The 13,733-nt window shown below is 38.4% G+C and overlaps 1 protein-coding gene across 1 annotated transcript in view; it reads left to right on the top strand.

Annotated features, from left to right (window-relative positions):
- Positions 1–8,213, top strand: part of LOC127572800 (alpha/beta hydrolase domain-containing protein 17B) — a 68,499-nt gene extending 60,286 nt beyond the window's left edge. The window contains exons 2-3 of the mRNA XM_052020433.1: positions 2,663–2,842; positions 5,276–8,213. Coding sequence (XP_051876393.1) covers positions 2,663–2,842; positions 5,276–5,495 — 400 coding nt within the window. The 3' untranslated portion in view covers positions 5,496–8,213. The remainder of the gene's footprint in view (positions 1–2,662; positions 2,843–5,275) is intronic.
- Positions 8,214–13,733: the final 5,520 nt, after the last annotated feature.

Raw genomic sequence — 13,733 nt, 5'->3', positions numbered from 1 at the left:
TGGAGTTGGAGTATGTGTAGTTTGAGTTCTGTATCTTGGTAAATTTCATCCCATGCTAATGTGTTGTGTGAAGATCATGCATTGTAAGTGACTAGTAGTGACCATCTCCCTACACAACAGCAATGAGGCTGAACATTCACCACACAGACCCCAAGGATTGACATCCTCAACACCACTTAAAGGCATCTACCGATGGACAATAAATACAGGCCTTCTCACTGATGCTAAAATCCTGAATTTAGATTTAAAATAAAATGTAGAACCTCCAACCTCATGACAAAATGTGAAATGTAGTTTGCTGCTTCTGTAACTTTCACATGAGTTACTTGCGTACTTTAGTTCCGATGATGATGTGATTAAAGGCTTTATTGCCTTAAGCCAACTTACTATTTTTATACTCTGTGGCTCAATGGAAGAACTAACTCACTCTAAGGGTTTGTGATAGGTGACTTACTGAGACCAAATTATATTCAACAACGGAGACAGTTGAAATAAATGTTGAAATGCTGAAAAGAGGTCTTGATGTATCATGCCTAAATTTTGCCTCGAGTTTATTTAGCAGTTTAGTGCCATGTTATACAATTTATTTTTCACTTGGGCTCCTTTTTATATTCATTAGTAGTTATGGGCCAGACAGAATATTCCAAATCTTTTAACTGAATCCTTAAAAATGCATGATTTTTAATACCTGGTCTTAACCTTAGAATAAATTATTTCATGTGTACATCAAAAATGAACAAAACAATTATGAGCTTGGAGCACTGTTTTGTAAGATTTTCGGAGGAGACCGGGAACAGCTAGAAGTCGTGGCCCATGTAGGATCTGATGATGTGGGCATAATCATGCCAATGTTCTTCTAGTGGTGCTTCAAGAAATGGCAAAGGATTTTGGAAAGGGACCTCTGAGGTGGTAATCTTAAGATTTACTCCCAGACCCACATATCGAGAAATGAGAAGATGGTGTTCATAAATATGTGGCTGGATCAGTGATGCCAAAGGTTTTCATGTTCCTGGGATATTGGAACCATTGGATCAAGGATACTGATTTAATTAAAATTTGGGGCATATAAATTTAAATATTTTCTTAATTAACATTGAATTAATATAAGATCTCTCTATTGGGGTTGAATGGATGGGTTGCACCTAAACAGATCTGGGACCAATTCTCCCTATGATGCTAACTCAAACTGTGGGGAGGTTGAAACTAGATTGTCGGGGGGAGGAATCAGAACAGAGTAAGACATCAGTAAGGGTGGCAGCGGAAAGCTGGTGGTAAGGGCATCAGTAAGATCAGAGGATGGGGATCTATCAAAGATTGCAGGGATGCATTGAGAAATATAAATGTAAGTGGGATCTGAAATGCATTAAATGGAAAAGTGGCAGAAACTGAATCCAGAAATATCTTTGAGATGAATTTGTTGGTCAAAGCCTTGAAGATAAGATCCAACATGTTTACAGGGGGTAAACCAGGGTGTTAATCATGATTGCTATTTCAACAGTCCTGCAAACACATGATAGGCCATGCACTGGAGGATTTTGTGAACAGATTGCAAAAAAAAATCTATGACGATTTAACAAGCCAAATGCTCACATCTTACTGATAAGAGTTATGTTCGGGGTTTTTGTAGTTAAGTTGACAGCATGTGACCCAGTGATCAATCTGATACCTGAGCCAGGTAGCAGTAGTACTGTTGTTCCCGCTGACTTGTCAATGGACCCTGTTGCTGTTTGTGCTCCCCTAATGAGAGGGGAATCTAAGAAGACAAAATAGTCTGTTGGCAAACTTGGTATTTAGCTGGTTAAATTTAGTTGGAATTGCACACAGTCACTTGGGGATGTCTACAGTTTAGCTATTGCCAGTAACTACTTCAATAAATGGGTGATGTTTCTATGAAAGAGATTGCACTTCATGTCTGGAACAAGTTATGTGGATTTGTAGCCACTGGTTTGGAAATAACTTTGGCATGGTGACTAATTTCTGCTAGTATTTTCCTGAGTGATTACATTTTCTTTTCAATTATACCACAAAATTAGGCCATCTCTGCTAATTCCTCTTTTGGGAAATTTACTGTAAAGATTTGCATAAGATAGGGAACTTTAACAGAAATGGCTTTTTAATTGGTGGACAATGTGGTAATTTAAGATTTCTTCATGGGGGTTGAAATTAATCTTCCAACTCTCCTTGCAGTTCTTCCATGGGGAATTGAATTTAAATCCAGGCCAAGCTGATATATATGACTCTGCTCTACTTCAGAGACCTAGAGTGGAAAAAAGTTTGGCTGTGGCTGTAGGAAAGATCTATTGTAAAGAGCTTTTGTGCCAAACTCCTGCTGTTCTTAATGGGAAGATTCAGAAAGTAGGATACAGTTTTAATTACCTGTTCTAACCTTTGATTCTAATTTTTCTGCTCCTGCACCATCACAATTTGTTTTCAAGGCTTCTTCCTTCCCCATTTGTATTGCATGGAATTAGATTCTTGTGATAGATATTAGGACAGTGTGATACTTGGTATATAACTTTAGCATTGTGTATTTCTTTTTGGCTTTGGTTCCTTTTGTAGTCACCTCATTCTCAGGATGGTTATGGTATGTGTGTGTTTAGCAAAATAGAATTGGCTGATGAAAATTATGTAAATATTTCAAGCTTCCCTTTTCATTGAACAGGTATGGAATTCGTCCAGAGAATGTGATCCTGTATGGTCAGAGTATAGGCACAGTACCCACAGTGGACCTGGCTGCTCAGTATGAATGTGCCGCAGTTATCCTTCATTCACCTTTGATGTCTGGAATGCGTGTAGCCTTCCCTGATACAAAGAAGACCTACTGTTTTGATGCATTCCCCAAGTAAGTGATTCTTTTTCTTCCAATGTTAACTGAATTCGTGTTGATTGAGTGAGTAACAAATTCTAATGAATCCAAATGTTGCTTTTGTAGTATGGCTTTCTTTAAAGGGTTGTTGATTTTTGTTCTACCTGGCCATCAAAGTGATGCAGTGCTGCACTTGCAATTCTCCTGCTCCAGTATAGTGAGATGCTGCACTCTTCTGAGTGGAAATTAAAATCTGCTTTCTAAGATGCATTGACCACTGCACATGCAATTGTACTGTTTGGTGGATTTGCACGTCACTCATGGGTAGAAGGATTAAGAAAATTGAGAAAACTTTTTCACCTGAAGAGTGGCCATCTAGAATTCCCTGCTTGAAAAGACTGTGAAATCAGAAACTGTTATGAACACTTGGTTTCATAATCTGAAGGGCTAAGAAATGAGAGCTGGCTAATGGGAAGGCCCTAAGTGACCCTGTTCTCCCTGCCCAGAACACAGTGGGCTAAAGGGCCTCCTCTTGTAGATGAAGTTCTATGACTCTACTGATGCTTTGTGTTTCTGGACAGAGTGGAACTTTATCTTGCTTGTGCTCTCTGGTCACATTTATGCAACAAATAACATGCATGCAATTTACTTATCCCCTGTCCCAAGATGAGTAAGCATGATAAATAGTAATGAGTGATAACCATCAGAACATATTTATCAAGTTATTTTGTTTATACATTTTTATTTCTGATGTTCAAAAGGTGATCGCTTCCCCTCCCACAACACGGGGAAAGAAAGTAAAGGTTGTCAAGGGATGTCAAAGGCTGAAGCAGTTGTGCACACCTGTAGATTTCAAAGAAACTCTGAGATATATTGAGGTCCTACTGAGCCTGAGGAATAGATCCATTGGTGAATTGTTGATGTTCGTCATTCATTCTTGAGAAAGATCATGTATCTAGACTGTAGTGTTGCAATGTTTATGGAGATGGCTGGTTAGACCAGTTTGGGCCTGAGAGTTCCTTTCACACAGGTGACAGAAGTGTAGGGATGCTGTACCATCAGCGGTTCTTGATTTTTGAGATTCTCTTTTCTTCTTTTCTTCCTCCATTCTTGCCTCCTCATACGAGTGAGCACCACTTTTTACGTGGGCACACCAAACCGGGTGATCTAATGCTTGTTGTTCCCAGTGGTACATCTGAATATTGAAACTCTTCAGTGATATTCTAAGAGAGTCTTTGAATTTTTTTCCATCCACCACGTCACTGTTTGCCCTTAGTCAGCTCTCCATAAAAGTAGCTGCTTTGGTATAATATCATGGAGGACCATGGACTTGTTAGTAGGGGCAGAGATGTTATTCTCTGCCAGTGTGACAAGAATGCAGTTGCAGAAGATGTCACTGCTGATTCTTTTACCAAGGTGATGCATATTGGGGGCAGTTCAGAAATTAAATTTCAGTGTCTGGTCTGAATCCAGAGAGGCAAAAGATGTCAATGTACTCTTGGCAGCAGCAGGTTGAGCAACCTTGCGTAAAGGAGGGAGATAAACAAAGTTTTTTTTTGAGGCTTGAGCATTTTGAAAGGAATGCTTATGGGATAAAGACAAACCAGCAGAGTTTGAACATGCCAACCCAAAAGGAGGAAGTTTAGTCCTGATGCTGAGCCAGAAGACTGGGATGGCAGTGGCAGTGTCAAGCTTAAAAGAAGTTGGGCATCATGGACAAAAGCTGGTTAATTTCTCAACAAATTGAAACTAGCTTCTGAGCATGTGGGGAGAAGTTTTGTGTTGGCAGGGGTGTGGGAGGAGTCGCTGTATTGATGATCTCTCCATATTAGATGCACACACTTGCAATCCCCTCGGATCTGCTTTTGAACTCTTGAGCAAAAGTCTGCCTCACTGAACTGCAGGTAACATTAGTGAAATGTTGCCCATACTGGGCAAAGTTTACCAATCTAATGCTCTGCATGCAGATGGCCTTTAAACCATTCAACTCCAACATTTCCTGAGTATTCCTTGGGCCATCATTCACTTTGACAAGCATTGCTGTTTTGATTTGTCATCCTGCCAACAATTTGGGTCAGCAGCTATTGTCACTCTGTCCAACTCAAATCACTAAAGGTTTTCTGGATTTCCTTGGTGTCTGATATTTCAGTATACCATGTAAAAGTACTAAATGTTTACGTATGTGCATTGTTCAAGCAGAAATACCATAACAACCAGTATAAATGTGTCTTGTGTACTTTGAGTTCAATTTCTTATATTTAGCTTGTTTTAATTGCTGCGGTGAATTTCATCACACCTATTGTGCTCTAATTATAGTCTCTGGGAATAGTTGAATCAAAGCATTATAATGTGATTCTTGTGTTTTTTTTAACTAGCCCTTTGAGTAAACTAAATAATGACAGCATCACCCTTCCCTCCCCCACCACGAACCCTGCTGCTGAATCTGTAACTTTTGATTTCTCTTGACAGCATCGACAAGATTTCAAAAATAGCCTCTCCAGTGCTGATCATCCATGGAACTGAAGATGAAGTCATCGATTTTTCACATGGGTTGGCATTGTACGAACAATGTCAAAGGCCAGTAGAACCGCTGTGGGTGGAAGGAGCCGGTCACAATGACGTTGAGCTCTATGGACAGTACCTTGAAAGACTGAAGCAGTTTGTTTCTCAAGAATTGACAAGTTCCTAAATGAAAGTTTAATATGCAAGGGCATTATATTTTGTTTGTTTTTAGTTAGAAAATGCTTTCCATTTTTCTTTTATTAAAATTGCATACGCAATCTGATATAACTGCTGAGAAAGATATTGAAGGGTTTTGGTTGCAAAATTGTGGTACCCATGGGGTTCTAAAGATTTGCAAACATAACATTGATAATTAATGCCAGTATTTAAAATAAAACTGGAGTACAGAATCAGTTTGACAAATTGTTTTAGGGATACCCAGGATAAGGAAGTTAACCATATTTTCCCTTCATTCTTTTGTTTGGATATATTGATGATGTATTGGATGAAATGTTTCTTTAGTTGTCATGCACATATTTAATTGTTGCTTTGTATGTTTTGCCAAATGGATTAGCATATCAATAAGAAAGAGAAATTGCTTCACTAGGCCATCTGGAATGCATCTTTTGTAAATCAACTTGATGTTCAGAATAACCAGAAGTACTGTGCGTGCTGGGAATCTGAAATTATAAACAAAAGTTTGGAAACAATACGCAGGTCAGGCAGCATCTGTGGAAATGATGAGGTCAGTGACCTTTTGTCAGAACTGATTTTCACCGTGCAAAGTAAAATCCTTAATCAATTCAAGATGTAAATTGACCATTGTCACAAAATTGTTCAATGCTTTAATCGTGTGCTTGGTGGCAAGTTTCCATGGGAAGTAGTTTGGTGGAGTGTGAGGTGCCTGAGTTCTGCCTCCTCCTCGCAAGATTGAAGAGAGCAAGCAATCTTTGCCTGTTGCACAAAGTTTGTGCCATTTACATGGCATTGAGCAGGTCTGTATCAATCAAATATTGCCCTCAGCTTTTCTTGGAAAACTGACCTTAAAGTAGTGTTTAAATTTTTTTATAATTTCTTTTATAAATTTGAGTGCACAGAGATTTATTTTTTTTATTTTGTTGTGCATAATTTTCACAGACTGTGGCTACTCAAGTCCTGAGGGTTTTGGTTTTGCTGATTGTATGGACAAACTCCAGTTTCAGATTACACATCATGTACTTTTTTTTTGTAAATGCAAAGGAGATGGGAAGTCTTCCCTTGTTAAGACATAGATAACCTGTGTTTTGAAGGAATTTTTCACTTTGTTTTTGGCACATAAAAGACCACTAGTAATGAAATAGTGTTTATTTTTCACCTTTTTTTTAATGGGGAGTGGGAATATTGAGCTGTGGGAGTGAGGGGTGGGATCAGCCACTAGCCTAATTATGTAGGGAATAGTTTTAAAGGATAATAACCAACACACTACAATGCATTGTTTTTAGGTGTATTTCCCATTAGAGAGACTAACATATGCAACACTAACCGCTGTAGGTAATGCAGAGTGAATGCATTTACAAGAGCAATTGAAAAGTCGATTTCTTTATGGGAGGAAACACATTTTAAAATTATGGTACTCAAGTAGCCTTACAGATTTTTTTAAAATGTGAATGTGTAAATGCTTGAAATTCTCTGAATTTATATGCTCATGTATGATCCCATGTTTCTGTATATTATGACAAAAATGCTACTTAGTGGTCAACTATGTATATTGCCTGTGAATTAAATGTACAAGTCCAATTTATACATTTACTGTCAAATAAGGAGCGGCAAGCAGGCATTGCCAGCATTAATGCAATACCTTTGTTCTAGTTGCTTTATATTTCAGAGATCAGTACTTCAGGAGCCAACCTTTGCTGGGAACTTATTTTTAAAGACCAAATTTGAAATCTGACAGAAATGGTATCTTTCAGAAGTCTTGTAAACTGTAAATGACATCCATCCGTATTCCTTTACCTTGCCTTGTTGCTTATTCATTGCCTGAAAATATATGCAGTATTCATTCTTTAAACTGCTCCCACCCCACACTATACCCACACCATCTCTCCAATGCACAGGATGGCATGGGATTAGCTTTTGATTTTATGGTGTACATTGTACTTTGTTCTCATTTGTGAAACTTTTTAACTTAAAGTCCTCCACTAACAGCTGAGTAACCTAGCTGTGATAAATCAGTATTTGCTCCTTTCTAGCAAGCCTGGAAGAAAAGCATTTAAACTCCTCATTTGCAAATCGCATTTTACAGGATTTAGCATAACCTGACCTGCCCAAGTGACAGCAGAATCGCCTTAGTTGTCAGATTGGAAAGAGGAATGGTTCTCAATTGTGCTCATCCTGTAGAGGTTAAGAGTAATTATGATCCATGTGTTGTTAAATGTTCTGTCCTTCCAAGTGATTGGGTGTTTCTCATTCAGCACACCATTGGCTATATTTTGAGGTTTACCAATCTCACTAGATGGATTGTAATTACCATCCTTCAGCTTTTACTTTTCCAAGATTCTATTAAGAAGCAACAGAGGTTAACAGGAAAACAAAAACAATGGCTCACAGATTGTTATTTAGGTGGGCAGATAACTTGACCGGCTGGGAAGTAACACGTACACATGACCAGCCTGAACAGAGGGGTGCCATATAATTAAAGCACTTCAAAATCTTGTGAAATCTGTATTTCATGTAAACACTGTTTAAATGTGAGTTAATGAAGTGGCCTGTGGCAAGATGAAACTTTCTAGTACTTTTTACCATCCTGACTACTGAGCAAATCGAAACTACCTGTACCTGTTCTGTGTTTTGCTTATTTTCTGTTCTACCTGATGCAGGCAGGTTGGTATTTTTATTATAGTTGAATTAAACTTTGATTTAAAACATGCAAAAGTGTTACTGTACCTTTCTTTTCCCCCTCTCTTGTGATGTTAACATCTGTTCATATTTTTTCCTCTATTCATTTATGGAACATGAGCATTTGTGACCAGGTCGGCATTTATTGTTCTTCCCTAATTGCCCTTAATTGAGTGGCTTGCTGGACAATTTTGCACACCAGTTAAGAATCAACCACATTGCTTTTAGGCAGGAGTCAGTTATAATGCAGTCTGGGTAAGGATGGTAGATTCCCACTTGTGAACCAGATGGGCTTTTAGAACTGGTACCAACCTTTTAATTTAGAGTAAGTTAGTTAACTAATTGAAAAACTTCTGCAACGTGTAATGAGCATTCTGACTGGTTGCATCACCACCTGGCATGGAGGCTCCAATGCTCAGGACTGAAAGAAGCTGCAGAGGGTTGTAGACTCAGCCAGCTCCATCATGGGCACAACCCTCCCTGCCATCAAAGACATCTTCAAGAGGCGGTGCCTCAAGAACTCAGCATCCATCACTAAGGACCTTCACCACCTGGGACATGCCCTCTTCACGTTACTACCATGGAGGAGGAGGTACAGGAGCCTAAAGATGCACACTCATTGTTTCAGGAACAGCTTCTTCCATCAGAGTTATGAACAGTCCATGAACCCTACCTTGTTATTCCTCTCGCACTATTTATTTATTTTTGTAACTTATCGTAATTTTTATGTCTTACACTGTACTGCTGCTGCAAAACAACAAATTTCACAATGTATGTCAGTGATAACCTGATTCTGAGGCCCAATGCAAGCTTGAGGAACAGTAGCTCATCATCTTCCATCTTGGCATACTGCAGCCTTCTGAACTCTATATCAGTCATCCATCTGTGATATTGGCTCAGCTTGTTTGTGTTTTTATTTCCTTTTAAACATTTGGGAGAGGAGGACATGCCCAGTAGGTCAGGCTTTCTGCTCTGTATTTCACAACTCCTACATGATTTTGTCTACGTTCTCACTCTCTAACTGCTCCCATTCACTCAATGACCAGATAACCTTGTTTACAGTTTATCCCCATGGTCACCTCGGTTTTACCCAATCAGAGACATCCCCCTGCCTCCCAACCCAACCTTCCCTACAGCTTAAGCTGCTTCCCAGTCCTGATGAAAAGTCTTTGACCTGAAACATTAACTTTTGCCACAAATGTGGCCTGATTTACTGAATATTTCCAGCATTCTCTGTTCCAACTGCTTCTTTTGAACTTTGTCATTTAGTGACATTCTCTCCTCATTCTTTCTGATAAATTGAAACTCATTTGCTTTTCGTATCAAACTTCCTTTGCCACTTGTCTACTCTTCAGCCATCCTCCTTGCTATACCTCCATATTTAGTGGTGTTGTCTGCAAATTTGAAATTTCCCCTGCACACCCATATGAGTCATTAATGTATATCAAAGCAATGGTTCTAGCATTGATCTGAAGGTAATTTTGTCCATCAACTTCAACTGAAAAGCAACCATTTACGACAACTGTTTTCTGTTCTAGAGCCAATGTTTTATCCATGTTTCCACTGACCCATTTCATCGCTCCATTTTGCTAAGCAGTCTTTTACGTGGGGCTTTGTCAACTACTTTCTGAAAATGCTTATAGATCAGCCTTCTCTATTACCCCACTGCCTTTAATAGATACTTATTGGTTCTCCTTTAATTCAAACTTTTCCAAGTGCCAATGATTGTTTTTGTGATTATTGCATCTAAAAGCTTCCCTTCTCATTCCCAGAATCTGATTTGGTAATGCCTCTCCTTATTGAGCAGAAAATGCACTGATCAATGACATTCTCCAGAGCACAGTTGGTAATTCTGCCTTTTTTTTTGCCCTTTTGCTTTAACCTTTATCTAAATTAAAAATGGGGTAATTGAAATTGCCTGGTATCTAAATTTCTTGCACATCCATAGTTTCCCTGCAGATTTACTCTTTTATCACCCTCTCACTATTTGGTGTCTTGTAGAATAGCCCCAGGTGTGATAATGAGCTTCTTGCATCTTGCCCAACCAAATGGATTTGGTTCTTGATCTCTCAAGAATATCTTTTCAGAAAGATACCTTCCTTAATTAGTTCCATCTCCCTCCATCCTTTTGCCACTTCCCTACCTTCCTGAATATCTTGAATCCAAGAATATTGTGTCCCATACTGCCCTTTTTTTGTTTGGACCATTTTTCATCCATTGTTGTAATCTCCTCACCAGACCTATTCATCACCTAGGGTATATTGACACAGATGAAAGATGTTCAGCCTAACCAGTCCATGCCAGTGATTATGCTCAATGTGAGTTTCTTTCCTCATCTAAATCGATCAGCTTAACCCTTAATTCCCTTTTGTGAATATCCAGCTGCACCTTTAAATACATCTGCCCTATCTTGAGTACCCTTGATGCTAATGAGCACCTCATTCTTATCAGTCCTTGGTTAAAGGAGTTTCTTCTGAATTCCACGTTGCATTTCTGGATGACCTCTAGTTATGCTCTTCTCCACAAATGGAAACATTCTGCATCCACTCTTTTAAAACCTTTTGTCATTGTAAAGATCTCTATTAGGTCACCTTTCAGCTTCCTTTTCCCAAGAGAAAAGAGACCTAGTTTATTCATCCTTTCCAGATATAAATAGCTTCACATTTCTGGTTTCATACTTGTAAACCTTCTCTAAACCCTCTCCAGTGCCTCTATTTCCTTTTCATAACATGGCAACCAGAACTGAATATAGTACTATAAGTCTGGTTTGACCAAGGCTTAATGTTAAGTGCAACTTCCTTACTGTCCCTCTAGCAATAATTTCTAACTATTTCTATGGTCACGCTAACCTGTGCCTTTAGTGACTGGTCTATTTGTATTCAGATCTCTTTGCTCCTTTACCCCACCTGGATGCACAAATTCTAGGTTATAACCAGCTTCTCTATTCCTACAAAAAGATACGACCTCTCATTTATCAGTGTTGAACTTCACCTGTAAATTATTTGCTCATTCTGCAAGTTTAAGTCCTTTTGTAATTTATTGGAGCACTCCTCCAATTCCTTCCCAATTTGATATCATCACATTTAGAAATCGCTGCTTTATTCTCGAATCTAAATTGTCAACGTAAATTGTGAACAGCAGTGATCTACAGTAAATAGCTACCTTTTATTCCCATTTTGTTATCTATTTGTTCTGCTGCATGTCCTCTGACCCAACATTCTCTGATCTTATTCGTCTACTATGGTGTTCCTTCTCAAAGGCTTTTTGGTAACCCAGGTAAGTTCCAACTTTTTATTTACATTACTGTACATTAAATGCATTGCCACATTCTCCAGTACTTTCTCAAAAAATTCAATAAGGTTGGTCATGCAAGATTTTCCCCTTTTTTAAAAAAAAACGTCCATTCTGACTATTCATCATTGCAATTCTTGTCTCTAGATGTTTTAGCCTCTCCTTTAGCAGGGACTCCATAATTTTTTTTCTACCTTCCTCGTTAAGCGCTTTACATTTGCACAGACCTATAATATGTTAGCCTAATACAATGGAAATTTGAGGTGGAGTAAGTTTGCGAATTGATGTTGAAATGCCGCACCTAATTGAAATTTGTGTGACTGTACAATCAGATATTGTACTGGGTAAGTAGAGTGAGGGCATGCCACCTTTAGGATTAAACCTCTTGGGTCGATTATAGACATGGTCACAGTTTTAATAGCAAGGGAGTTCTCTCCAGTCCTGATTATTCCACAACCATCATTATCAATAACCTGTTAATATGTTGGTGTATAGGATTCTGCTGTGCATAATTTAGCTACCTACATACAAAGTAAGGTATTTCAGAATGTCTTGGAGATCATGAAAGATAATTATATAAACACACTTCTGGTGTCAGTGTTGGGTCAATGGGTAGCTCCCTCACCTAGTCAAAAGGGCTTGCATCCCAGTCTAAAAACTTGCACAAAACCTCACAACCCAAGGATGTGAAAATTACTATATAAATTAAGTTTGTTCTTTAACTTGTTAGCTACTTTACAGAATCGTAATTGGAACAATTTCTTGCTCATTACAGTTGATTGCTACTGTAAACTTTCAGTAAAACCCACAGTATTATAATGCTCTTAAATTTAGCATGAATGTTTTAACTTGTGGCCCAATTATATAACTCCTTTATATGTATGATTCATGCTGCATGCTTAATAAAATTACAAGCAGTTGTATGCCTGACCTACCATTTTAAAATGAGTGACATTCCCACAAGGGAATGTAGTGGTGTGCCATATTTTGATCATGAATCTCAGTCTAGCAAATTCAGTATAAGAATACTAACCCCAGAATAATTTTAAGAAATAACAGTGTGCGAGGGATGCTTGCTGTTATTAATGTGTAAATTGTCCCAACAACTATCAGTGAGGAGGGGGAAACCCACAAATGGTGAGTTGCCATGGGACGTTTTACAACCTCCTGCTGTTAGTTGAGCAAAACCAGTTTCTTGTCCTTTAACATATTGGTGATTTTCATTGCAGTCATTGTATTTGAATGTTAATTGCTCATCACACCTGCTGCAGCAAATTCCTCCTATTAACAGGGTAGATAATGCTGTGATATTTGTTAGCTACTGTCTAAAGATTAAATGTATACACTTAAAAGTATGGTACCTCATTCCTTCAAATAGTGAATTATTTTGAAATTTAAAGTCATTTTAGAATTGTACACTTCCCCTCTTTTGTTTTCTTCGTTCTCTCAATCCAACCTTTTTCTTGCTTTACCTAATTTGACTCCACATTCACCAGATTTCCCTTCTTTGTTTCTCAACCACTGAATCTCATTGGTTAAGTAGTTGGGCTCATTGCTCAGAGACCCCTGAGATCTGTTGCCCTTGCCAGGCCACAATCAGCTTGTAATTACCAGCAGAGTAGAGTACAAAAAGATTTTGAATTGAACGATGTATAAAAATATATAACAAGTAGACTATGCTCTTCTCCAGCTAGAACTGGCCTATTATTAAAGAAAGCCTGTGATTTGAGAGTAATGCAATTTTAATGTAGAGAGCACCCCTGGTACTTTCAGCTTCCAATTTTTCCTTGGCTTCAGTTCAACTGTTTTTGGGGCCACTATGTTAAGGTTACTTGCAAAGAAATACTGATTTTTTTTGTGTAATTGCATATGCAGTCTCAATTATTTGAATGAACTTCTTAACTGGGACAATTTTCTTTCACAGGTTCTGAGTAATAGTTCCAAAGTTAATACTCTGTTGTATTACAGGTCCTGAAGAACAATCTTGTATCATAAAACTAAATCCATTATTATACAGTTCCACATCTGGAGACTCTGCCTTGCAGTTTGCAATGTGATTCAGGGGAGGTGCCTGGGAGCAAGTAAGTAAAACTTTGGCTTGGCATTAGGACATAAGAGGTTGCAAACTAACTCTGCTTTAAGGGGCAAATTCTGCAGGAGATGTATGGAAAGGTTACAACAGGAGCAAATGAATATGCAAGGGATTTTTTTCTCTAGAAAAGAGGAGAGAAGGAATAACTTGATGGTAGTCTTTTGGATT

The sequence above is a fragment of the Pristis pectinata genome, chromosome 7 (genome assembly GCF_009764475.1).
Source record: "Pristis pectinata isolate sPriPec2 chromosome 7, sPriPec2.1.pri, whole genome shotgun sequence".
Taxonomy (NCBI): Eukaryota; Metazoa; Chordata; class Chondrichthyes; order Rhinopristiformes; family Pristidae; genus Pristis; species Pristis pectinata.
The sequence above is the reverse complement of the archived record's forward strand: the minus strand, read 5'-3'. Positions and strand labels throughout refer to the sequence as shown.